Raw genomic sequence first — 27,348 nt, 5'->3', positions numbered from 1 at the left:
GGGACATACAAGACAAGGCGGGTTTTCAACCTCCGTCCCGCCTTTATTCAGTATTTTTTTTCCTACTTTCTGCCACGCGCAGGGGAAACTAGGGTAGTATTCTCTCTCCCCTAACTCGAGATGTTTATATATATATATATATATATATATATATATATATATATATATATATATATATATATATATATATATATATATATATATATATATATATATATGAGTACACGGGAAAAATGAAACACGAAAAGTTCCCAAGTGCACTTTCGTGTAATAATCACATCATCAGGGGAGACACAAGAGAGAAATATAATAGTCAGTTGATATACATCGAAGAGACGAAGCTAGGACGCCATTTGGTAAACATGGACTGGTCTGTTACTGCCTGTTACAGCTGTAGTTAATGTCAGTGACACACTGTAACGGTCGCTCCACTGTGGCACACTACCACTCTAACTCTGGCCTGGTACCACACTGTAGTGGTCGCTCCACTAGGGCACACTACCACTCTAACTCTGGCCTGGTACCATACTGTCGTGGTCGCTCCACTGTGGCACACTACCACCCTAACTCTGGCCGAGTACCACACTGTAGTGGTCGCTCCACTGGGGCACACTACCACCCTAACTCTGGCCTGGTACCACACTGTAATGGTCGCTCCACTGTGGCACACTACCACCCTAACTCTGGCCTGGTACCACACTGTAGTGGTTGCTCCACTGTGGCACACCACCACCCTAACTCTGGCCTGGTACCACACTGTAGTGGTCGCCCCACTGGGGCACACTACCACCCTAACTCTGGCCTGGTACCACACTGTATTGGTCGCTCCACTGGGGCACACTACCACCCTAACTCTGGCCTGGTACCACACTGTATTGGTTGCTCCACTGTGGCACACTACCACCCTAACTCTGGCCTGGTACCACACTAGTAACGAGGTGTCAATACCGATCCTTCCCTGGTACCGGTGTCCTGGTACCTCCCACCACAACGCCGTGCATCACACCTCTACTGGTGGGAGAGGAACGCGAGAGAGAGAGAGAGAGAGAGAGAGAGAGAGAGAGAGAGAGAGAGAGAGAGAGAGAGATGGGGGTGTGTGAGAGGTGAGTGAGGGAGGGTCACCTCAGCGGGGTATCTTCACTACCCTTATCCCCCAGACCAACCCCCAACCCCCACCATGATGACTGGTTCCCACCAGGGGTGGAGATGTGGGGTGGTGGGGGCAGCTAGGGAGCCTGGGAATGCACCTGTTGACCCCCCCAGCCGACCCCCTGGCGGTAATTGGTGGCTGAAGCTGGGAAGTTCCCCAGGCTGCTGCTGCTGCTGCTGCTGCTTCTGTAATTAGGGAGGAAGGGGTCGGGTGGGCGGGGGAAGGCTCCCTCTCCTGTAGCCAGTAGCACACAAGGACCATACTACCATGTGATGGTACCGTGTGGTGGTACCATGTGATGATACCGTGTGGTGGTACCATGTGGTGGTACCATGTGATGATACCGTGTGGTGGTACCATGTGGTGGTACCATGTGATGATACCGTGTGGTGGTACCGTGTGGTGGTACCATGTGATGGTACCGTGTGATGGTACCATATGATGGTACCGTGTGGTGGTACCATGTGATTATACCGTGTGGTGGTATCATGTGATGGTACCGGTGACGGTAGCATGTCAGTATGACGCTGATGGTACCATAACGTTGACTGTACCACGTCAGTATGACACCAACGGTACCAGGTCAGTAGGACACCGACGGTACCAGGTCAGTATGACACCAACGGTACCAGGTCAAGATAACGAGAAATCGTTATATTAGCCTAAGTGACTGTCACTCCAACTTGGTGACGGCAGTGATGCCTTACTGATGTTGGCAGGGTGATGCCTTACTGATGTTGGCAGGGTGATACTATGCTGGTGCTGGCAGTGTAATGCTATGCTGATGCTGGCAGGGTGATGCTATGATGATGCTGGTAGGATGATGCTATGCTCATGTTTGCAGGGTGATGCTATGCTCATGTTGGCAGGGTGATGCCATTCTGATATTGGTAGGGTGATGCCATGTTGATGTTGGCAGGGCGATCCCATGCTGATGCTGGTAGGGTGATGCCATGCTGATATTGGCAGGGTGATGCCATGCTCATGCTGGTAGGGTGATGCCATGCTCATGCTGGCAGGGTGATGCCATGGTGTTGATGGCAGATGATGCCATACTGATGCTTGGCCGGATGATGCCTTGCTGATGCTGGCAGGGTGATGCCATGTTGATGTTGACATGGTGATGCCATGCTGATGCTGTCAGGGTGATGCCATGCTGATGTTGGCAGGGTGATGCAATGCTGATTTCGGCAGGGGGATACGATGCTGATGTTGCCAGGGTGATGCGATACTGATGGCAGGATGATGCTATGCTGATGCTGGCAGGATGATGCTATGCTGTTGCTGGCAGGGTGATGTCATGTTGATGCTGGCAGGGTGATGCTATGCTGATGCTGGCAGGGTGATCCTATGCTAATGTTGGCAGGGTTTTGCCATGCTGATGTTGGCAGGGTGATGCAATTCTGATTTCGGCAGGGGGATGCGATGTTGATGTTGCCAGGGTGATGCGATACTGATGGCAGGATGATGCTATGCTGATGCTGGCAGGGTAATGCTATGCACGGTGATGCCATGCTAATGTTAGCTGGGTGATGCCATGCTGCTGCTGGCAGGGTGATGCTATGCAGATTCTGGCAGGGTGATGCTATGCTGATTTTGGCAGGGTGATGCCATGATGCTATGCTGATGCTGGTAGGGTGATTCTATGCTGATGGCGGGGTGATGCCATGCTAATGTTGGCAGGGTGGTGCCATGATGTTGGCAGGGGATGCAATGATATTGGTAGGGTAATGCGATGCTGATGTTGGCAGGGTGATGCCATGCTGATGCTGGCAGGGTGATGCTATGCTGATACTGGCAGTGATCCTATGCTGATGTTGGAATGGTGATACTATGCTGATGTTGGTAAGGTGATGTCATGGTGATGGCAGGGTGATGCCATGCTGATGCCGTCAGGGTGATGTCATGCTGTTGGTGACAGAATGATGCCATGCTGATGTTGGCTGGGTGATGCCATGCAGATACTGGAAGGGTGTTGCCATACTGATGCTGGCAGGGTGATGCTTTGCTGATTCTGGCAGGGTGATGCTATGCTGATTCTGGCAGGGTGATGCCATGCTGATGCTGACAGGGTGATGCTATGCTGATGTTGGCAGGATGATGCCATGCTGATGCTGGCAGGGTGATGCCATGTTGATGCTGGCAGGATGGTGCTTTGCTGATTCTGGCAGGGTGATGCTATGCTGATTCTGGCAGAGTGATGCTATGCTGATGTTGGCAGGGTGATGTCATACTGGTGCTGTCAGGGTGATGCCAAGCTGATATGGCAGGATGATGCCATGTTGATGTTGCCAGGGTGATGCGATGCTGATGGCAGGATGATGCTATGCTGATTCTGGCAGGGTGATGATATGCTGATGCTGACAGGGTGATGCCATGCTGATGCTGGCAAGGTGATGCTATGTTGATGCTGGCATGGTGACCATATGCTGATGTTTGCAGGGTGATACTATGCTGATGTTGGCAGGATGATGCCATGCTGATGTTGGCAGGGTGATGCGATGCTAATGGTAGGGTGATGCGATGCTGATGGTAGGGTGATGCGATGCTGATGTTGGCAGGGTGATGCCATGCTGATATTGGCAGGGTGATGTCATGCTGATGTTGGCATGGTGATGCCATGCTGATGCTGGCAGGGTGATGCCATGCTGATGTTGGCAGGATGATGCCATGCTGATGCTGGCAGGGTGATGCCATGCTGATGTTGGCTGGGTGATGCCATGCTGATGCTGGCAGGGTGATGCTATGCTGACTTTGGCAGGATGATGCTATGCTGATGCCATGCTGACACTGGCAGGATGACGCCAAGCTGACAATGGCAGGATGATTGTCTGCCACCCTACCCTTCCAAAGGGAGACGGGAGGCTGTCAGTGACCATTCTCTTCCTTTTACCGAGGAAGAAGAAAGCTATGCTACTACACATTCAAGATAAGGGCTTCCCATCCCACTAACATAAGATGAGAAAGGAGCTACAGCATAACTCCTTCTTCCCACTAAGGTTACTTCTGATCATTTTCCTCGCGGTTCTTTTTATAACTCCTTCCCTTAACGTTGTAGTTATTTCTGATCATTATATTTCTAGTTAATGTGCAGAAGTTGTCTTATGTTGTTAACATTAACAAGTATTTTGAACATTTTTGACAGATCTCCTTGGGGAGTCTGCACCAAAAAGATTTTAAAAGGAATTGAGTTAATGTTTTCCTACGCATCTGTCACACACAGCTGCCGTGAATATCATGGTTTGGTGGGTGTCCTGCGGCCCATACCAGGGGTCGCGAGGGCGTGATCCCTCTGTTGATTCCTGGCTGCAGCGGCGGCCTGCAGGAGGGTGGGCTTTTACTCTCTGATCTCCATGTTGCTTCCTGGATGTAGGTGAGGGAGTTCGTCCTGCAGCGCCATGCTGGTTGAAGACGCTGTTGCACGGGTTCTTGGCTGGCTGAAGGAGACGGGATCACCTGGGGTGCTGGAGTGGCCGGCTGGACCTGGCATATACAGGGGGGGAGGGGGATGGACAGGTGTTGGATGACGCTGGCCGGGTGGTGGGAAAACGGACGATGACAGCAGGGGTCGAGGAAGATTGACAGTAGGGGTCACCAGTTCTGCGAGTGTTCTTGGTTGGATCATTGGAGTGGTAGAACTGAGAGAGAGGACACGGAAACACGCAGAACAACAGCAACATTGCTTTATTGGGTAGGATATACGAGGTGAGGTAACAGACGTATGAGGGCTACCGGAGATGCAGGATTATGTTGATGAGGTAAAGTAAGGTAGGTCGAGTAATACGAGGCAGGGTTAGCAGGGGTCCTGTGATGCTGGTGATGGCAGGAGACGTCAGAGGAAGGAGGGACACGTGGGAGAAGCGCGTGGCTGCCCAGTCTACGTGGAGCTCCCGCAGGAGGTGGTGGGTGTGGCATGTATCGCGGCTCCTAGAGTTGTGCTAGGGATGCAGGAGTGCCCGCGGGCGTGGTCGTAGGCCCTCAGTGTTACAGCTGTTGCTCGTGACGGGCGGCGACGATGTCCCGCGCGAGTCTTGCCGAAGGTGGATGTCGGAGATGAGGCACCACAATGAAACCTGCCAGGATGATTAAACCTCAGAGTCGCGTTGGTACTTTCTTCCACTGAAGGAGGAGACGCCCTGAGGGCGGCTTGAGCCCGGAGTCGCATCGCCAAGACTTCAGTTACAAGAGTGGTACGCTTGTGTAGTGGTGAGTCACTACCTGCCAGACTGCCTTGCTGAGTTTGTTGTTGTTTGAGATTAAACCTCCCTACAATTCAGGTGTGGGTCCTGTGCCCTAGGGCGGCCCGCCGGTGGTGAGCGACCTAAACACTGGGCCTTAGGGTGAGGAATTGTTATGCCATCCGGCCCCAACGAGAGCCAGGCTCCCTCTGATACTCGGGTATTTAAGAGGCGGTGGGGTCAGGTCTGTGAGGGGTAGCTATTCTTAAAGGGAATAAGAGACCTCGAAGCCGAACCACGCAAGCCTGCGACCTTCACCCTGCTGGCGGACTTGAGGCTAACCTCTCCGGGGATTATTATGTCAGGTGAGGTCACAGGCTGTTACCTGCCATCCAGCAAGGCATCCTCAGTGAGAAGCGGCAATTTAGTGATCTAGATCTAGCGATTTCCATACTAACCTAGATTTTGCTACGGACAAGATCATCGTCTAGAGAATGTTATAATATTTCAACCAATATATATGACGAGTTTTGTATTTGGGATGTATTTAGGGAAGCAGTGATGGCTTGCGCAAAAGATGCGTGTGGCATGAGAGGCGTGGGAGGTGGGCAGATTAGAAAGGGTAGTGAGTGGTGGGATGAAGAAGTAAGATTATTAGTGAAAGAGAAGAGAGAGGCATTTGGACGATTTTTGCAGGGAAATAATGCAAATGAGAGGGAGATGTATAAAAGAAAGAGGCAGGAGGTCAATAGAAAGGTGCAAGAGGTGAAAAAGAGGGCAAATGAGAGTTGGGGTGAGAATATCATTAAATTTTAGGGATAATAAAAAGATGTTTTGGAAGGAGGTAAATAAAGTGCGTAAGACAAGGGAACAAATGGGAACTTCAGTGAATGGGGAGGTGATAATAAGTAGTGGTGATGTGAGAAGGAGATGGAGTGAGTATTTTGAAGGTTTGTTGAATGTGTTTGATGATAGAGTGGCAGATATAGGATGTTTTGGTGTTAGAGTGGCAGATATAGGATGTTTTGGTGTTTTGGTCGAGTTGGTGTGCAAAGTGAGAGGGTTAGGGAGAATGATTTGGTAAACAGAGAAGAGGTAGTAAAAGCTTTGCAGAAGATGAAATCCGGCAAGGCAGCAGGTTTGGATGGTATTGCAGTGAAATTTATTAAAAAAGGGGGTGACTATATTGTTGACTGGTTGGTAAGGTTATTTAATGTATGACTCATGGTGAGGTGCCTGAGGATTGGCAGAATGCTTGCATAGTGCCATTGTACAGAGGCAAAGGGGATAAAAGTGAGTGCTCAAATTACAGAGGTATAAGTTTGTTGAGTATTCCTGGGAAATTATATGGGAGGGTATTGATTGAGAGGGTGAAGGCATGTACAGAGCATCAGATTGGGGAAGAGCAGTGTGGTTTCACAAGTGGTAGAGGATGTGTAGATCAGGTGTTTGCTTTGAAGAATGTATGTGAGAAATACTTAGAAAAGCAAATGGATTTGTATGTAGCATTTATGGATCTGGAGAAGGCATATGATAGAGTTGATAGAGATGCTCTGTGGAAGGTATTAAGAATATATGGTGTGGGAGGCAAGTTGTTAGAAGCAGTGAAAAGTTTTTATTTGCTCTTAAATGACACCAATACACCTGCCATGACTCATGCTTGTGGACAACTGATGCAGAGAGCTGCCAGCTACCCTTGTATGAGTCTAGACTAGACTAAAACGCGTTCAAAACATGTTTGGTATGATTTTTACAAATTTATTCATTTGAATTGCTACATATATGTAATATGAAGGAAAGAAAGAGGAGCGGAGCTTGCTAAGTTGGCTGGTCTCTTAATCAGCTGATTTGTAATGAGGGTATTCTATATTGCTTATGTTCTGCATTACTCATGGTATATACTGTACACTAATGTAAACCATGGTTATACTCTCAGACCCCTATGTGCCCTTTGAGAAGTGTAAAGGTATCCCTAGGGGTACATGTACTCCAGGTTGGGAAACCCTGTGCCAAGTCCAAGTTTTAAGATGAAGCTCTAACCTAACTTCTAGTTTTACTAAGAAATTCTGAACTAAGAAAACAGGAAGGTGGACGACAAACACTTTTATTAGAATAAAATAGTACTTGAAGAATCCATACCACTTACCAACTCTTCACTTTGATGGTTCCAATGTACATAGTGTGAACTTAATTTATTTTGTCATTAAATTGTGTTACTTCAAATATAAACTATTTACACTGGTAAAGACTACTAAGTCTATACCACATAAAGAAATGAAATGAAATTGGACTACTGACATAACCATGTCTTCAAAAACTTTTTGGTCATGCACTATTTATGTGTATCATAAAAATATATTTCCCAGTATGCTGTATATCTAAAACAGCAACCTACAGTACAAGCAATGTTTAAGCAAGATTTATTACCATCATGTATTTTCAATATATCAATCGTCTGCATGTAATACAGTTCACATTTTTGTTTCTAGAAAACTTTCATTTCTACAAAATATTCAAACAAAAACATTCCTTTATTCTGGCATATGGGAATCCCTACACATCTCATTACCTTTCACATATTTGCTAGAAAGTAACGCAATCTAACATCTGGATGGTTTACTTCATAACTTGGTTAACTTTCAAACTTAAATTTTACTACACCCCTACCTGTGTATTAAATGAAACACCTTCAATCAAACCTATCTCCCTGAAATTTTGTCTTACAGGATATCGTTCACAAGAGCAAACTATCCATTTCTCTGATTTTTCGAGTACTGCATCAACTGAAGCACTACTTCAGTGTGATCCTAGATGCTGAATATCAATGTAAGCTATTCTTTTACTTAAGTGAGTTAAATCCTATACAGATAACTAATTTAATAAATAATGGTTTTTCTATCCATCATTTACTTATATATTATTTCTGACTATAAACCAACGCAAAATTTTTATCCTGACTTAAAAGCAATTCCTCCCACCAGTATATCTTAAGCAGCCATCAAAACGCTTTTTTTTATTCATGATATCTACAATATCCATTAATACGTCCTTTAAAATTGACACTTCATACAAATTCTCACCTGACCTTCAAGTCCAACAACATGGATATGAAATACCTGAAACATCACAGAAAAATAAATGATAATAGCAATAAAGTATAAAAAAAAGGATGAAAATTTTCCTGGATATAAAATGTTTTTCATTTCACACGCAACAGGGAAAAAATTTACTATTAGCACTAGATATTTTCATACTTATTCACTGTTTCCCATAATAGCATGAAAACACCAAGAGCAGATGATAAACAGCCTCATAAGCTTCCATCCAGTCTAACTGTCATGTATAATGCCCCAAAACTATAGCCTCCTATCCACAAACAGCCCCCACAGACCTTTCCATGGTTTCCCCTGATTCTATGACATCCCCTAGTTTAACCCAGAGACAGCACGTCACCCACTGCATACCACACCATCCCAATTCACTCTAATCATACACACCTTACACTCTCCTGCTTGTTCAAACCCTTTACACTCCATCCTTCCAACACCTTTTCAGTTTCCCCCCTTTTCCCTGTTCTCTCCATTTCTGACACATACATCTTCTTGGTCACACTCTCCTCAACTATCCTTTCCCTGCATCCAAAACATTTCAGCAGTCCCTCTCCAGCTCTCTTATACATACTCCTCTTACTACCAAACCTATCTCTCACCCTACCATTTATTCAGTTAACCCTCCTCACACCACATACTGTCCTTAAACATTTCATTTCCAATATGTCCATCCTCTTCTATACATTTTTATCTAAGATCCATGCCTTATATCCATACAACACCGCTGGAATTACTATACCTCCAAACATACCCCTCGTTTCCCTCACAAACCACTAGCGACATCTCCTTCCACGTACTCTTCACTGTGCCCAAGACCTTAGCCCCTCACCCACCCTATGGCTCACTTCAGCATCCATTTCATTCACTACCAGGTATTTAAAGCACCCCACTTCCTCTAAGATTTCACAATTCAAACTAACATTATAACTAAACGTCTCTTCCAGTTCTAAACATAATAAACTTGCTTTATTTACAATTATTCTCAGTCTTCTTCCACACTCTCCCAAACTGAAACATCTTCTGCAGTTTCTCAATCTAATCTGCCACTTATGTCATCAGCAAACAATAATGACTCACCTCCTTGGCCCCAACAGACTGTGGCCTTGGAATTAAAGTTTTTAATGGGGTTACATGGACTTCCATGGTGCAGTGGTTAGTGTTCCTGACCATGAAGCATTCACAGGCTGCCCACAGTCGGGTGCACAGGTTTGAAACCTGGCTGCAACAGTCTGACCACAGTCAATCCAGCTGTTCATCCACCCCTTGGAGTTCGTCGATAAAATAGCTACCGGCTCATGCTAGGATATATATGTACATATATATCCTATACATGTACATATATATGGCGTGATCAGTGTTATAAATGGAAATGGTGAAGAGTTTGTAGATTTGTGTGCTGAAAAAGGACTGGTGATTGAGAATACCTGGTTTAAAAAGAGAGATATACATAAGTATACGTATGTAAGTAGGAGAGATGGCCAGAGAGCGTTATTGGATTACGTGTTAATTGATAGGCGCGCGAAAGAGAGACTTTTGGATGTTAATGTACTGAGAGGTGCAACTGGAGGGATGTCTGATCATTATCTTGTGGAGGCGAAGGTGAAGATTTGTAAAGGTTTTCAGAAAGGAAGAGAGAATGTTGGGGTGAAGAGAGTGGTGAGAGTATGTGAGCTTGAGAAGGAGACTTGTGTGAGGAAGTACCAGGAGAGACTGAATACAGAGTGGAAAAAGGTGAGAACAAAGGATGTAAGGGGAGTGGGGGAGGAATGGGATGTATTTAGGGAAGCAGTGATGGCTTGCGCAAAAGATGCTTGTGGCATGAGAAGCGTGGGAGGTGATGAAGAAGTAAGATTATTAGTGAAAGAGAAGAGAGAGGCATTTGGACGATTTTTGCAAGGAAATAATGCAAATGAGTGGGAGATGTATAAAAAAAGAGGCAGGAGGTCAAGAGAAAGGTGCAAGAGGTGAAAAAGAGGGCAAATGAGAGTTGGGGTGAGAGAGTATCATTAAATTTTAGGGAGAATAAAAAGATGTTTTGGAAGGAGGCAAATAAAGTGCGTAACACAAGGGAACAAATGGGAACTTCAGTGAAGGGGGCAAATGGGGAGGTGATAACAAGTAGTGGTAATGTGAGAAGATGGAGTGAGTATTTTGAAGGTTTGTTGAATGTGTTTGATGATAGAGTGGCAGATATAGGGTGTTTTGGTCAAGGTGGTGTGCAAAGTGAGAGGGTTAGGGAAAATGATTTGGTAAACAAAGAAGAGGTAGTAAAAGCTTTGTGAAAGATGAAAGCCGGCAAGGCAGCGGGTTTGGATGGTATTGTAGTGGAATTTATCAAAAAAGGGGGTGACTATTGTTGACTGGTTGGTAAGGTTATTTAATGTATATATGATTCATGGTGAGGTGCCTGAGGATTGGCGGAATCCTTGCATAGTGCCATTGTACAAAGGCAAAGGGGATAAGAGTGAGTGCTCAAATTACAGAGGTAAAAGTTTGTTGAGTATTCCTGGTAAATTATATGGGAGGGTACTGATTGAGAGGGTGAAGGCATGTACAGAGCATCAGATTGGGGAAGAGCAGTGTGGCTTCAGAAGTGGTAGAGAATGTGTGGATCAGGTGTTCGCTTTGAAGAATGTATGTGAGAAATACTTAGAAAAACAAATGGATTTGTATGTAGCATTTATGGAACTGGAGAAGGCATATGATAGAGTTGATAAAGATGCTCTGTGGAAGGTATTAAGAATATATGGTGTGGGAGGCAAGTTGTTAGAAGCAGTGAAAATTTTTTATCGAGGATGTAAGGCATGTGTACGTGTAGGAAGAGAGGAAAGTGATTGCTTCTCAGTGAATGTAGGTTTGCGGCAGGGGTGTGTGATATCTCCATGGTTGTTTTAATTATTTATGGATGGGGTTGTTAGGGAGGTGAATGCAAGAGTTTTGGAAAGAGGGGCAAGTATGCAGTCTGTTGTGGATGAGAGAGCTTGGGAAGTGAGTCAGTTGTTATTTGCTGGTGGCTGATTCATGTGAGAAACTGCAGAAGCCGGTGACTGACTTTGGTAAAGTGTGTGAAAGAAGAAAGTTGAGAGTAAATATGAATAAGAGCAAGGTTATTAGGTACCATAGGGTTGAGGGTCAAGTCAACTGGGAGGTAAGTTTGAATGGAGAAAAACTGGAGGAAGTGTTTCAGATATCTGGGAGTGGATTTGGCAGCGGATGGAACCATTGAAGCGGAAGTGAATCATAGGGTGGGGGAGGGGGCGAAAATTCTGGGAGCCTTGAAGAATGTGTGGAAGTCGAGAACATTATCTTGGAAAGCAAAAATGGGTATGTTTGAAGGAATAGTGGTTCCAACAATGTTGTGTGGTTGCGAGGCGTGGGCTATGGATAGAGTTGTACCCAGGAGGGTGGATGTGCTGGAAGTGAGATGTTTGAGGACATGTGGTGTGAGGTGGTTTGATCGAGTAAGTAATGTAAGGGTAAGAGAGATGTGTGGTAATAAAAAGAGTGTGGTTGAGAGAGCAGAAGAGGGTGTTTTGAAATGGTTTGCTCACATGGAGAGAATGAGTGAGGAAAGATTGACCAAGAGGATATATGTGTCAGAGGTGGAGGGAACGAGGAGAAGTGGGAGACCAAATTGGAGGTAGAAAGATGGAGTGAAAAAGATTTTGAGTGATCGGGGCCTGAACATGCAGGAGGGTGAAAGGCGTGCAAGGAATAGAGTGAATTGGAACGATGTGATATACCGGGGTCGACGTGCTGTCAATGGATTGAACCAGGGCATGTGAAGCGTCTGCGGTAAACCATGGAAAGTTGTGTGGGGCCTGGATGTGGAAAGGGAGTTGTGGTTTTAGTGCATTATACATGACAGTTAGAGATTGAGTGTGAACGAATGTGGCCTTTGTTGTCTTTTCCTAGCGCTACCTCGCGCACATGCGGGGGGAGGGGGTTGTTATTCCATGTGTGGTGGGGTGACGACAGGAATGAATAAGGGCAGACTATGAATTATGTACATGTGTATATATGTATATGTCTGTGTGTATATATATGTATAGGTTGAGATGTATAGGTATGTATATGTGCATGTGTGGATATGTATGTATATACATGTGTATGTGGGTGGGTTGGGCCATTCTTTCATCTGTTTCCTTGCGCCACCTCATTAACGTGGGAGACACCAACAAAGTATAAATAAATAAATAAATAAATAAATATTAAAGGGTAAAGGGGAAGAGTGATTTGGGTATGTCTTGGGAGTAAAGTCAGAAAATAGGACAAGAGCAAAGGAAGGAGTAGCACTCTTCCTGAAGCAGGAGTTGTGGGAATATGTGAGAGAGTGTAAAAGTAAACTCTAGATTGATATGGGTAAAACTGAAAGTGGATGGAGAGAGATGGGTGATTATTGGTGCCTATGCACCAGCTCATGAGAAGAAAGATCATGAGAGACAAGTGTTTTGGGAGCAGCTAAGTGTGTTAGCAGCTTTGATGCACGAGACCACACACTGTCCTCAAACATTCCATTTCCAACACATCCACCCTCCTCTGTACAACCCTATCTATAGCCCATGCCTCACAACCATATAATATTGTTGGAACTACTATTCCTTCAATCATACCCATTTTCACTCTCAAGATAATGTTCTCTCCTTCCACACATTCTTCATCACTCCCAGAACCTTTGCCCCCTTCCCTACCCTGTGACTCACTTCTGCTTCCATGGTTCCAATCGCTGCCAAGTCCACTCCCATATATCTAAAACACTTCACCAGAGATATAATTAATTATAACTGATCTCAGTCAAAAGTAAATGAACAGCCTTTATGAATTTTTTTTAAAATGATTATAGGTCAAGCTCCCCTGAAATGCCTTCACAGAAACTAACATGATACATCCATACTTAGCTTCATCTCTGTCAGTTAAGGGAGATTAATTTGATTTTGGTCTAGAATAATAATTAGCCTCTACAAATAGGACAGTGGATGCAGTAATTCAATTTTGTCTCCAATCATGAGTTTCAACAAAATCTAAAACAAAATAAGATCAATATGGATTTTTCACATCTGGCATGATTTTCAAGAGATGATGGCAATACTGAAATCATTCTTATTTTTTCATCAAGATTCTTCTTTCAGAATTAACTGTCCTTGGATGTGGCTCTGGTTTCAATTCATTATACACAATAATTAAAGGGTAGATGTGAGCAAATGAGACCATTTCTTTGTTTATTCCTTGTGTTACCTCGTGAGCACAGGAAGTGGTGAGCACATGAAACCATTTCTTTGTTCCTGATGTCACCTCGTGAGCACAGGAAGTGATGAGCAAATGAGACCATTTTTTTGTGTGCTCCTGGCATTACCTCTTGAGCACAGGAAGTGGTGAATGTATGAAAAAAGTCCAATGTATACAAACAACAAAGCAAACTTTTCTCCCATTCTACTAAGTCAAATAAGGCAGAATTTGTAAAAATAAAGTATACACAATGATGGAGATTAAAGCTTACTTTCCAGGTGAGAGAATTGCACTGACCATTTCATTATGCATCACCATACAAAATACACATTAAATAAAACCAAAAAGTTTACCTATAAGCAATTTACAACAGCCATTATCACAAGAGTTCCCACAGTGAATGAAAACATAGGTTTCTCTGACTAAGGCAGTATCAGTTTAAAACTAAAACATGGCATAAAAAAAATGCAGACAATAAATATTCTCTCTATGGGACATTTTTTTTTTCCTGTTAGCTGAGAAGGCACGGGCAGCTAAGGCCCTGATCAAGGCCAACCCCTAGAAGATTCTCTCTCTCTCTCTCTCTCTCTCTCTCTCTCTCTCTCTCTCTCTCTCTCTCTCTCTCTCTCTCTCTCTCTTTATATAGCACACGGAAACAGACGAAGAAATGGCCCAACCCACCCCCACACACATGCACACACACACACGTCCACACACGCAAACATACACACCCACACATCCCAACGTACACACATATATACACACACAGACACACAATTCACACTGTCTGCCCCTACTCACCCCCATCGCCACCCCGCCACACATGGAATACCATCCCCCTCCCCCCCTCATGTGCGCGAGGCAGCGCCTGGAAAAGACAACAAAGGCCCCATTCGCTCACACTCAATCTCCAGATGTCATGCAATAATGCCCGAAACCACAGCTCCCTTTCCACCTCCAGGCCCCACAGAACTTTCCACGGCTTACCCCAGATGCTTCACATGCCCTGATTCAATCCACTGACAGCACGTCGACCCCGGTATACCACATCGATCCAATTCACTATTCCTTGCACGCCTTTCACCCTCCTGCATGTTCAGGCCCCGATCACTCAAAATCTTTTTCACTCGATCTTTCCACCTCCAATTTGGTCTCCCACTTCTCCTCGTTCCCTCCACCTCCGACACATATATCCTCTTGGTCAATCTTTCCTCACTCATTCTCTCCATGTGCCCAAACCATTTCAAAACACCCTCTTCTGCTCTCTCAGCCACGCTCTTTCTGTTTGCACACATCTCTCTCACCCTTATATTACTTACTCGATCAAACCACCTCACACCACATATTGTCCTCAAACATCTCATTTCCAGTACATCCACCCTCCTGCGCACAACTCAAGCCATAGCCCACGCCTCGCAACCATACAACATTGTTGGAACCACTATTCCTTCAAACATACCCATTTTTGCTTTCCGAGATAATGTTCTCGACTTCCACACATTCTTCAAGGCTCCCAGAATTTTCGCCCCCTCCCCCACCCTATGATTCACTTCCGCTTCCATGGTTCTATCTGCTGCCAGATCCACTCCCAGATATCTAAAACACTTCACTTCCTCCAGTTTTTCTCCATTCAAACTTACCTCCCAATTCACTTGACCCTCAATCCTGCTGTACCTAATAACCTTGCTCTTATTCACATTTATTCTCAACTTTCGTCTTTCACACACTTTACCAAAGTCAGTCACCAGCTTCTGCAGTTTCTCACATGAATCAGCCACCAGTGCTCTATCATCAGCGAAAAACAACTGACTCACTTCCCAAGCTCTCTCATCCACAACAGACTGCATACTTGCCCCTCTTCCCAAAACCCTTGCATTCACCTCCCTAACAACCCAATCCATAAACAAATTAAACAACCATGGAGACATCACACACCCCTGCCGCAAACCTACATTCACTGAGAACCAATCACTTTCCTCTCTTCCTACACGTACACATGCCTTACATCCTCGATAAAAACTTTTCACTGCTTCGAACAACTTGCTTCCCACACCACATATTCTTAAGACCTTCCACAGAGCATCTCTATCAACTCTATCATATGCCTTCTCCAGATCCATAAATGCTACATACAAATCCATTTGCTTTTCTAAGTATTTCTCACATACATTCTTCAAAGCAAACACCTGATCCACACATCCTCTACCTCTATATGTAAACCCTAGCCTGAGCCAGATACCCATTTTTTCAACCAACATTAGGGGTGCATGGACAGCTGGGTTGACTGTGGAATGACTGCCATAACAAGGATTCAAACCCTATGCGCTTGACCCTGGGTAGCCCGTGAATGCATCACAGTCAGGAACGCTAACCACTACACCACGGGAGTCCATACACTTTAAATAAAATTAACATATGATGTGCTACATCTTATCAATTATGACTAAAAGACTTCCTGAGAAAACACATTGCTATTACAAACTTTTTAAAATTAATGTAAATTATCTACCACATACAGAAAACCTTGGTGATAGCGTTATATACAAGTATTATCTACCTTAAGAACTTATGTTCCTGAAGTAGAGAGGTAATGTTCTGCATATCAAAAGAATGTTGAAATATAATTTGGAGCAGATATCTTGTTGAACATAGCAAAAATAGTTATGGCTAATGCTGTAAATGGTTACTCCACATTATGTTACTCTCTAGAAATGCTCAGACAGATTGATTCACTTTCATAGTCATTTCATAGTGACAGTGACGAGCAATTTTCTGAATTCACAGTAATACTGGCGTCAATGAATAAATACTCCAATTGGTTAAACTACATAAACGATGGACAAGATGTCTACATACAGAGCCTTGTATCTGTATATCACAGACAAACTCTGTTATTAGTCCATCACTAAGTAAAAATTCTCTACCTGACAAAATGTAATTTTGTTACACCAAAATTAACCTTATAATTCCAACACCCAATGAGCACAGAGAAAAAAAATCCTGATCAACATCATATAACAATTTCCCAATGTCATGACACCAACATCAAGATATGTAGTACCAAATTATCAGTGTCATATGACAACATACCCTTTCCATAATCCTTGCTATTTTTAATCTCTTGACAAAATGTGTTACAATCAAGAAGGCCAAAAATGAGAGAGCTATCAAAATTCAGAAAGAGCTAATGACTTGTGTTTTATAAAGTAGATGTTTAGGGAAAAACCAAGGCTGTACGATTACAATTTCTAGGTTCAAATTTGAAGACTGGATGATAAAACAAGAAATTTATGAGGAAAAATAAAATGGGTTCTAAGGGGCCTGACATTCTTATATATAAACCTAAACTGAGATAGCCAAAAATTATGGAAATTAGTCCCTATCTAGGCTGCAGTGGACAGGATTTATGGAAATACTTAGTCCCTATCTACGCTGCACTGGACAGGATATCATATTGAAAAATGCCAAACAAAACAAAGTATATTGGCCCCAATAATGCTAACCACATCACATTAGCAATTGACAAACAGTGTCAACAAACTGCAGTAACACTGAATCAACCAATCAAAATAAGGTGTCAGCACACTACAGGTCCAGAAAGCACCGCTAAGTGTATATCCAGCACACCCTGTTTGTTCTCAAAGTTGAAAGCTTCAGCACTCTCCGACTATTTTTCAGACTGAAACTGAACAAAGAATGCTGAAAAATGACAAAGTTAAGAGGGTGGATATCACTTAATCAACTTCACGTTATACATTTGTCTACGCAATTCTGGTAGGACCATCATCTAATATACAGGATTCTCATTACAACTTATGTGGTACTTCTACTTCAGATCAAGAAATGATAAGTACTGAGCAAAAAATCTAGGGTCCTGAAATTCCAACCCTACTCTCATAACAACAAAGATTCAAACTTAACACATAGCTCAAGACATCCATATCATCTACAGTTCTAAGCTGAGACTTGCATTTCACCCATTCTGCATACTAAGAGGGTGGTGTTACATTGGCATAATGTGCCTAATAGCAGTTTCTCTGCTACCTTGGACCTTACACTGCAATCACCCAGCCTGGGAAGTTCCAGTTCTGAGATATTTCAATTTATCAGTTCCCAAAGATATGGCTTCCCTTCAACCTAAAACCAAGTTTTGCAAGTTTTATAGTCCTCATGTGAGTACACATACATTAACATAAATTCTAAATCCAATGAGAGAGCACAATAAAATCTGATAACTACTGAGATAATTATGTACAGTATCACTCTTATATAGATTCTGAAATAAATTTTCATGATTACTCAGGAAATAATATTTACCCACCATATATACCATATCTGAATGAATATATAAGAATATGTGTTTTTGTAGCTGATATTTTTCTAAACTATTTACAACTTTGCTAGATTACATCATTATGAGCAGAAGAATGAGCATCACTTTCTCTTCTGTCCATGTTGTCTCTTGGGGGGTGACCATCTGCAAAATGTAAGTTTTGAAGATTGAATAAAATTTTCTCTCTAAAGCAGTGTCCCACAAGATTAAGTGACATATCTTGGTAATATATCAGCTAGGGTGTGTTCAGTCTCATATTCATAGAGGAGGCAGTAGCCTGCACTCACCTTTTGCAAAGAAATCAGTGTCATCTACAGCAAAATGTTCATCTGAACATGTCTGCTCTTGGCCAATCAACAATCACCAAGACAACTTCCATCAAACCCAATCTACTGACTGCTTGAAGCTCATACATTTTACAGATCATAAGCACCAACCCAAGGCAGTTACAGAGAGTAGGAGGAAAAGTTTTTCATAAAAGTAAGGAAGGCTGAGCAGAGCAGAAAAAAAGAAGGAATATACATAGAACACTACTTCCTGAAGAGAAGGATCTTTCAACCTTCAAAATTTATGTTTACCTCCTTTGCAGCCAGTCCTACAAGCACTGAAAGAATATTCAAATTAAAGAGGAGAACTACAAAAGTCATTCATGTAAGATTAACCTAACAGCAAAGATACTTTAGCAGAGAATTTTTGAAACTCAAAACCAATGCTACTGAGGGGGAAACAGGATATGTCCACCACAAGAAAAAATATGACATCCCTTAATGAACATGAAACAAGGGGTTGATGGTTAGTTATCGAATGATCTGGGTGGGAAGGATCTAGCAATACTGCATGCTGAGATGAAACTGTATTGGAAGGATCTTTGTTTCACCAAGGAGATGCTCAAAGCTTGTATTTTTCTCCCCCACACTAGTTCACCATTTCCCACATTATCAAGGTAGCACTGAGAACAGATGAAGGCCTCATTCACTCACATCCACTCCCTCGTTGTTATGCATATTGCAGTGAAACCAAAGCCCCTGATCTACAATCTGGACCCACAAACCTTTCCATGGTTTCCCCTGACCACTCCATATACCCTTGTTCAGCCCAATGACAGCAAGTCACCCCTAGTATACCACTTTGCTCAAATTCACTCTACTCCTGGCAACTTTTACGCCATCCTTCCACCTCCTTCTTGGTTCCCCCTTTCCCTTGTTCCTTGATCTTCTGACATGTATACCCACTTATTCATACACACACACACACACACACATACATACATATATATATTTTTTTATACCTGATCATCATTTCCCACATCAGCGAGGTAGCACCAGGAAAAAGACCAAGAAAGGAACATCACGCTCACATACATACATACACACACACTCACACATATTTTCTTTTCATTATTGTACTTGATTACCATTTCTCGTGCCAGTGAGGTAGCATCAAGAAACAGACGAAGAACAACCCATCCACTCATATGAACATATACATAAACGTCCATATACATACATACATATATATATCAACATATACACTTATACATACATATGTACATATTCACGCTTGCTTGCCTTCATCCATTCCTGGCACTACCCCACCCCACTCGAAAAAACATCGCTCCCCCGTGCTTCAGCAAGGTAGCACCAGGAAAACAGACAAAATAGGCCACATTTGTTCACACTCAGTCTCTAGCTGTCATTTGTAATGCACCGAAACCACAGCTCCCTATCCACATCCAGGCCCCACACACCTTTCCATGCTTTACCCAAGATGTTTCACATGCCCTCCTTCAGTTCACTGACATTCCCAGTATACCACACTGTTCCAATCCACCAATGATACAGGTCTGGCAGCTGATTGGAGTGTGAAACTGCACAAGTTGGTGACTGAGTTTGGAAAAGTATGTGAAAGGAGAAAGTTGAGAGTAAATGTGAATAAGAGCAAGGTTATTAGGTTCAGTAGGGTTGAGGAACAAGTTAATTGGGAGGTAAGTTTGAATGGAGAAAAATTGGAGAAAATGAAGTGTTTTAGATATCTGGGAGTGGACTTAGCAGTGAATGGAACCATGGAAGCAGAAGTGAGTAACAGGGTGGGGGAGGGGGCGAAAGTTCTGGGAGCGATGAAGAATGTGTGAAAGGAGAGAACATTATCTGAGAGAGCAGAAATGGGTATGTTTGAAAGATTAGTAGTTCCAACAATGTTATATGGTTGCAAGACATGAGCTCTAGGTAGGGTTGTGCAAAGGAGGGTGGATATGCTGGAAATGAAATGTCTGAGGATGATATGAGCTGTGAGGTGGTTTGCTCAAGTAAGTAATGAAAGGGTAAGAGAGATGTGTGGTAATAAAAAGTGTGGTTGAGAGAGCAGAAGAGGGTGTGTTGAAATGGTTTGGGCATATGGAGAGAATGAGTGAGGAAAGATTGACAAAGAGGATATATGTGTCAGAGGTGGAGGGAACACGGAGAAGCGGGAGACCAAACTGAAGATGGAAGGATGAAAAAGATTTTAAGCGATCGGGGCCTGAACATGCAGGGGGATGAGAGGGGTGCAAGGAACAGAGTGAAGTGGAACAATGTGGTTTACTGGGGTCAACATGCTGTCAATGGACTGAACCAGGGCAAGTGAAACATCTGGCATAAACCATGGAAAGGTTTGTGGGGCCTGGATATGGATAGGAAGCTGTGGTTTCAGTGCATTACACATGACAGCTAGAGACTGAGTGTGAACAAATGTAGCCTTTTTTGTCTGTTTCCCTGGCGCTACCATGCTGAAGAGGGGTCAGCAATGTTGTTTCCTGTGGGGCAGGATGGTGCCAGATATAGATTAAAGGTAAGCAAGTATGAACATACACATGTGTATATATGAATATGTCTGTGCATGTGTATGTATGTATATGTGTATATATTGAAATGATATCCCCGGGGATAGAGGAGAAAGATTACTTCCCATGCATTCCCCGCGTGTCGTAGAAGGCGACTAAAGGGGACGGGAGTGGGGGGCTAGAAACCCTCCCCTCTTTGTATGCTAACTTTCTAAAAGGGGAAACAGAAGAGGGAGTCATGCGGGGAGTGTTCATCCCCCTCAAAGGCTCAGATTGGGGTGTCTAAATGTGTGTGGATGTAACCAAGATGAGAAAAAAGGAGAGATAGGTAGTATGTTTGAGGAAAGGAACCTGGATGTTTTGGCTCTGAGTGACACAAAGCTTAAGAGTAAGGGGGAAGAGTGGTTTTGGAATGTCTTGAGAATAAAGTCGGGTTGGTGAGAGAAGAGCAAAGGAAAGAGTAGCACTACTCCTGAAGCAGGAGTTGTGGGAGTATGTGATAGAGTGTAAGAAAGTAAACTCTAGATTGATGTGGGTAAAACTGAAAGTGGAAGGAGAGAGATGGGTGATTATTGGTGCCTATGCACCTGGTCATGAGAAGAAAGATCATGAGAGGCAAGTGTTTTGGGAGCAGCTGAGTAAGTGTGTTAGCAGCTTTGATGCACGAGACCAGGTTATAGTGATTTGGTGATTGGAATGCAAAGGTGAGTAACGTGGCAGTTGAGGGTATAATCGTTGTACATGGGATGTTCAGCATTGTACATGGAAATGGTGAAGAGCTTGTAGATTTGTGTGCTGAAAAAGGACCGGTGACTAGGAATACCTGGATCAAAGAGAGAGATATTCATAAGTATACATATGTAAGTAGGAGAGAAGGTTAGAGAGCATTATTGGATTACATGTTAATTTATAGGCACGCGAAAGAGAGACTTTTGGATGTTAATGTGCTGACAGGGGCAACTGGAGGGATGTCTGATCATTATCTTGTGGACAGGAAGGTGAAGATATGTAGAGGTTTTCATAAAAGAAGAGATAATGTTGGGGTGAAGAGAGTGGTGAGAGTAAGTGAGCTTGGAAAGGAGACTTGTGTGATGAAGCACCAGGAGAGACTGAGTGCAGAATGGAAAAAGGAGAGAGCAAATGATGTAAGGGGAGTGGGATGTATTTAGGTGAGCAGTGATGGCTTGTGCAAAAGATGCCTGTGGCATGAGAAAGGTGGGAGGTGGGCAGATTAGAAAGGGTAGTGAGTGGTGGGATGAAGAAGTAAGATTGTTAGTGAAAGAGAAGAGAGAGGCAATTGGTTGATTTTTGTAGGGAGGTAGTGCAAATGACTGGGAGATGTACAAAAAAAAAAAAAAAGATGCAAGAGGTCAAGAGAAAGGTGCAAGAGGTGAAAAAAAGGGCAAAGGAGAGTTGGGATGAGAGAGTATCATCAAATTTTAGGGAGGACAAAAAGATATTTCGGAAGGAGGTAAATAAAGTGCATAAGACAAGAGAACAAATGGGAACATCGGTGAAGTGGGATAATGGGGAGGTAATAACAAGTAGTGGTGAACTGAGAGGGAGATGGAGTGAGTATTTTGAAGGTTTGTTGAATGTGTTTGATGACAGAGTGGCAGATATAGGGTGTTTTGGTCGAGGTGATGTGCGAAGTGAGAGGGTCAGGGAGAATAATTTGGTGAACAGAGAAGAGGTAGTGAAAGCTTTGCGGAAGATGAAAGCTGGCAAGGTAGCAGTTTTAGATGGTACTGCAGTGGAATTTATTAAAAAAGGGGGTGCCTGTGCTGTTGATTGGTTGGTGAGGATATTCAATGTATGTATGGTTCATGGTGAAGTGCCTGAGGATTGGCAGAATGCATGCATAGTTCCAATGTACAAAGGCAAAGTGGATAAAGGTTAGTGTTCAAATTACTGAGGTATAAATTCGTTGAGTATTCCTGGGAAATCATATGGGACGGTATAGATTGAGAGGGTCAAGGCATGCACAGAGCATCAGATTGGGGAAGAGCAGTGTGGTTTAAGAAGTGGCAGAGGATGTGTGGATCAGGTGTTTTCTTTGAAGAATGTATGTGAGAAGTACTTAGAAAACCAGATGGATTTGTATGTAGCATTTATGGATCTGGAGAAGGCATGTGATAGAGTTGACCGAGATGCTCTGTGGAAGGTATTAAGAGTATATGGCGAGGGAGGTAAGTTGCTAGAAGCAGTGAAAAGTTTTTATCGAGGATGTAAGGCATGTGTACAAGTGGGAAGAGAGGAAAGTGATTGGTTCCCAGTGAATGTCAGTTTGCGGCAGGGATGCGTGACGTCTCCATAGTTTAATTTGTTTATGGATGGGGTTGTTAGGGAGATGAATGGAAGAGTTGTGACATCTCCATGGTTGTTTAATTTGTTTATGGATGGGGTTGTTAGGGAGATGAAAAGAAGAGTTTTGGAGAGAGGGGCAAGTATGCAGTCTGTTGTGGATGAGAGGGCTTGGGAAATGAGACAGTTGTTGTTCGTTGATGATACAGCGCTGGTGGCTGATTCGGGTGAAAAACTGCAGAGGTTGGTGACTGAGTTTGGTAAAGTATGTGACAGAAGAAAGGTGAGAGTAAATGTGAATAAGAGCAAGGTTATTAGGTTTAGTAGGGCTGAGAGACAAGTAAATTGGAATGTAAGTTTGAATGGAGAAAAACTGGAGGAAGTGATGTGTTTTAGATATCTGGTAGTGGATTTAGCGGCGGATGGAACCATGGAAGCAGGAGTGAGTCACAGGGTTGGGAAGGGGTGAAGTTCTGGGAGTGTTAAAGAATGTGTGGAAGGCGAGAACATTATTCTGGAGAGCAAAAATGGGTATGTTTGAAAGCATAGTGGTTCCAACAATGTTATATGGTTGTGAGGCATGGGCATAGATAGGGTTGTGTGGAGGAGAGTGGATGTGTTGGAAATGAGATGTTTAAGGACAATATGTGGTGTGAGGTGGTTTGATCGTGTAAGTAATGAGAGCGTAAGAGAGATGTGTGGTAATAAAAAGTGTGGTTGAGAGATAGAGAGAGCAGGTTAAGGATGCAATGAATCCAGAGTCACCACTAACACTCGCCATCAAGTTACAACTACAAGGTGAACAAACTTGGATAGTTCAGCTAACTTTATTTCAGGGATTAAAACAAAGCAAATGCCACACACAAAACTGCATGTACAACCAATGAAGGTGGCGATACTGGGAAAAATATCACAACTATCTACAGTCTATAACAAAATATATTTACCATATGTGTAAGTATAAAATCAAAATAACTAAAAAATTAATGAAAAGAAAGGGATACTGATATACCAAACCGGCTATAGTTAGAGAAGCCAAGCTGCACATCTTTTCACCGAAAGAATCTAGAAATGTGTAAGCTTTGAGCAGTTGATCTGGTGGTGTCAGCCTCATGGCAGTTGCTGACTGGCAGAGAGTGGACCACTTTAGGCAGGCATTTTGCAGTGGACATCATTACATTACTTCAAGAGGGTAAGAATAAGCTACTAGGGCTAAAATCGGGCTCAAAAATCCCTACCCAACATATTACCAAAATACATCTCAATGTCTGCAGTACAGGCCACAGAGAAAAGATCAAATGATTAATAACTACAAAATCAATAACAATGTGCTCAAAATTATACAAAGAAATCAACAAATTATTCAATATCAGATGCACTATTTCCTTCCAGAAAACATTAACATTAACATTAAGGTAAAGGCAACTTTTCAGGAGAACACAAGATTGCAATTCATTTACAGTACTTATATATGATACTTTAGCCCTTATGTACTGAATGGATAGTCCATTCATCCTACTCACGGTGCAAACATAACTAAGGTTAAGAGGAATATGGTGAGATATACCATGGACTTGTTTGGAAAACATTATGTACAGGGTACTTTATCAAGAACATGGTTGCCAATATGCATCCCACTCAATGAAACAGAGCTGAAAAATCCTTCACCACATTTTTCCACACATGCTCAATTCTCACACAAATAATCCCTCATTTTGGCCTTCAGCTTATCTTTAGTCTCCAGAGACATTACAGTGCACTTCTGTTTCTCTTAGGACAAAATACTTGTATTGATCCTCTCATAATCTTTCTTGCCACAGACTTATGTCACTGCAACTTACCATTCTTAACTTTATCAAATACCCCTTCCCTCTTCCACATCTCACTTCAATTTCCTCTCTAACAGTCTGTCTACTCACTGATATCTATCTACCTTACAGTCTACCTATTTATCTGTATATCTATCTATCTATGTCTTGAAAAGTTCCTAAGCTTAAACTCTACAAGCCAAACTTCTACAGCACACCTATGTGTCATTGGCACACATTTAGTGATACAAGACCCTTCTAAAAACCTTCATCACTTATGCAAATTGAAAAATGGTGGTTCTCAAGAATGAAAAACATTCCTCTACTGAAGGAAGACCATCTGAGAAACCACTTGCTCATGGGGAATTAAAACAGTTTCACCCAAAAAAATAGGGTGAATCTATAATAATTCACCCCTTCAGATCATATAATTTGTTTGAGGTTGGTGGATACTCGTTCACAATGATTAAATGGCACACAGAATCATGCACAGGCCCATGACATCACAGTGCAGAAATTACATGGTGGAGCAGACCAAAGCCCAACCATTTATTCACTGATCACAGGCATCTGTTACTGTCAGATTCAAGAAAAAAAATTCAAAATGGAAAGAGGGGAAGGAAGAAAAATTTTACTGTATATATGCAACAGTTGGTCCACAGTCAACTTCATCCATCCCTAGGGGCTAGTCGATATAAATGGGCACCTGGTTCAGGATAGGGTATATATAGTGTTCATGAGATGACCTCAAGTAGGGCTTCAGTTGCTCTGCCATCTCAGCTTTAAAAAAATCTAAGTTTTGTTAGATTAAGTTAGGTCAGAGTACAAACCCAACCTCATCTAGCATATAAAATTATTGGAGCCCCAACTAATCTCCTGGTGGATAAAAAAAAAAAAAAACAGTGGCCCTTCAAACTTCAAAACTACAAAACTCACCTATGGTGTACAGAGCCCTTTGAACATCTGATAAAAAAAAACTACCCCTTATAATGACTTGCCTACCACTCCAGACCATCCTCTTTTCGAGGTAACATACCCAAAGTCATATAAGGCAGGTCAAAGATATACAAATGCTCCCCAACACATGTCCAAGTTCCATTCTGTCCGATCGCTCAGATCTCAAAATGGACGTAAGTCAGACGTATGTCAGCATGGCATGTAGAATTCTTTTACCCTACTCAATTTCTTTCTATCATGATTATCTTGTTTTTCCTTAACCAGCTTTATAATATGATTCTGTATTTCTTTTTATCTTTAAGATTTTTTAGTTAATGGATTGATTAATCAAAACTTTCAATGAACTCTTCTACAGCTCCATGTTAGCACTTGCTCCTTCACCTGTGACTCGAAAATTGTGCAAGCTATATCTCCTTTTCAATCTACTGAAACAACCATGACTTGCTGTGAAGTTCTCAATGTAATCCTGTCCCACTCGCTCATTCAAAGTCTCAAAAAGACTTCTAGCCTTCGCCTGAATTGTTAGTAAACTTAGTGGTATACGTTTTTGAACTTGATCTTCCATCCACTGCATCAACAACTTTTCCATTTGTGAATGGGCCCTTGTCATTGCTTTGTTATCATCACACACTTCATAATTTCCAACCTTTTCACTACTTCACATACCTTTTCTTTGTCCTGTAAAATTGTGGACTATTGAATGGGACAACTCTTGATCACGTGCAATCACATTAACTTCTTTCCTTCTTCATAATGGGTCATTATCTTCACTTTTAATTCTAAATCAAGCATCTTCCTCGGTTTCTTGCCAGATCTATCACCACGTGATGAGTTTTTCCTCTTGCCCATCATCTTCTTTGGGGTTCAATACTAATATGGTTTAATCCAGTACAAAAACTTGTTAGATTCACTTGAATTACTTCACTTCCTCAATGGAAACTGAGAGCGAGAATTGAGAGATGCTGTGATGTACATAATGCCAGGATCATCTGACATTCACTATCACACACTTGCAGCTGTTAAGACTGGAGGATCTACGACTAAGCATAATTTTCATATTTACCTAATATTTTTTCATTTACATTTTCTCTGGATGTATGTACAGATGGTAGTAAGTTGCATAGGTCATAAGTCAGGGAGCATCTGTACTGCAAAGCTAAACCACACTGTTTGTCAAGTGCCACTGATCCATCTTGCTAATCTCATCCACAATGGTTACCTTAAAAGGCCATGCGAGCTATTCTCTAGCATAAAGCTAAGAATCTAATCAATTACATCTTCACCTTCAGCACTTGGCTAAAACCAGTGCTTTTGAACATATGCAGAACTCCAGATGAAAAACAACATAGCCCAGTGCATCTACACTGATAATTCTCACAATTCTACCACTGGGAGAGCAAGTACAGCTACAATTGTGATTAAGCCTAATGATAATAGATTAGAGAAAAATGTTAGAATAAACAA

At 42.7% G+C, this 27,348-nt stretch overlaps 1 protein-coding gene across 2 annotated transcripts in view; it reads right to left on the bottom strand.

Annotated features, from left to right (window-relative positions):
* Positions 1–4,841: 4,841 nt before the first annotated feature.
* LOC139756761 (histone acetyltransferase KAT8-like) overlaps positions 4,842–27,348 on the bottom strand; it is a 37,561-nt gene continuing 15,054 nt past the window's right edge. The window contains exon 9 of one of the 2 annotated variants that reach the window (XM_071676527.1): positions 4,842–5,223. In XM_071676527.1, coding sequence (XP_071532628.1) covers positions 5,028–5,223 — 196 coding nt within the window. In that variant the 3' untranslated portion in view covers positions 4,842–5,027. Of the gene's footprint in view, positions 5,224–7,416; positions 18,142–27,348 lie in introns of those variants that run through there. The other variant, XM_071676528.1, reaches the window with a different exon arrangement.

The sequence above is a fragment of the Panulirus ornatus genome, chromosome 23 (assembly GCF_036320965.1).
Source record: "Panulirus ornatus isolate Po-2019 chromosome 23, ASM3632096v1, whole genome shotgun sequence".
Classification (NCBI taxonomy): domain Eukaryota; kingdom Metazoa; phylum Arthropoda; class Malacostraca; order Decapoda; family Palinuridae; genus Panulirus; species Panulirus ornatus.
This window is presented reverse-complemented; position numbering and strand designations above follow the sequence as displayed.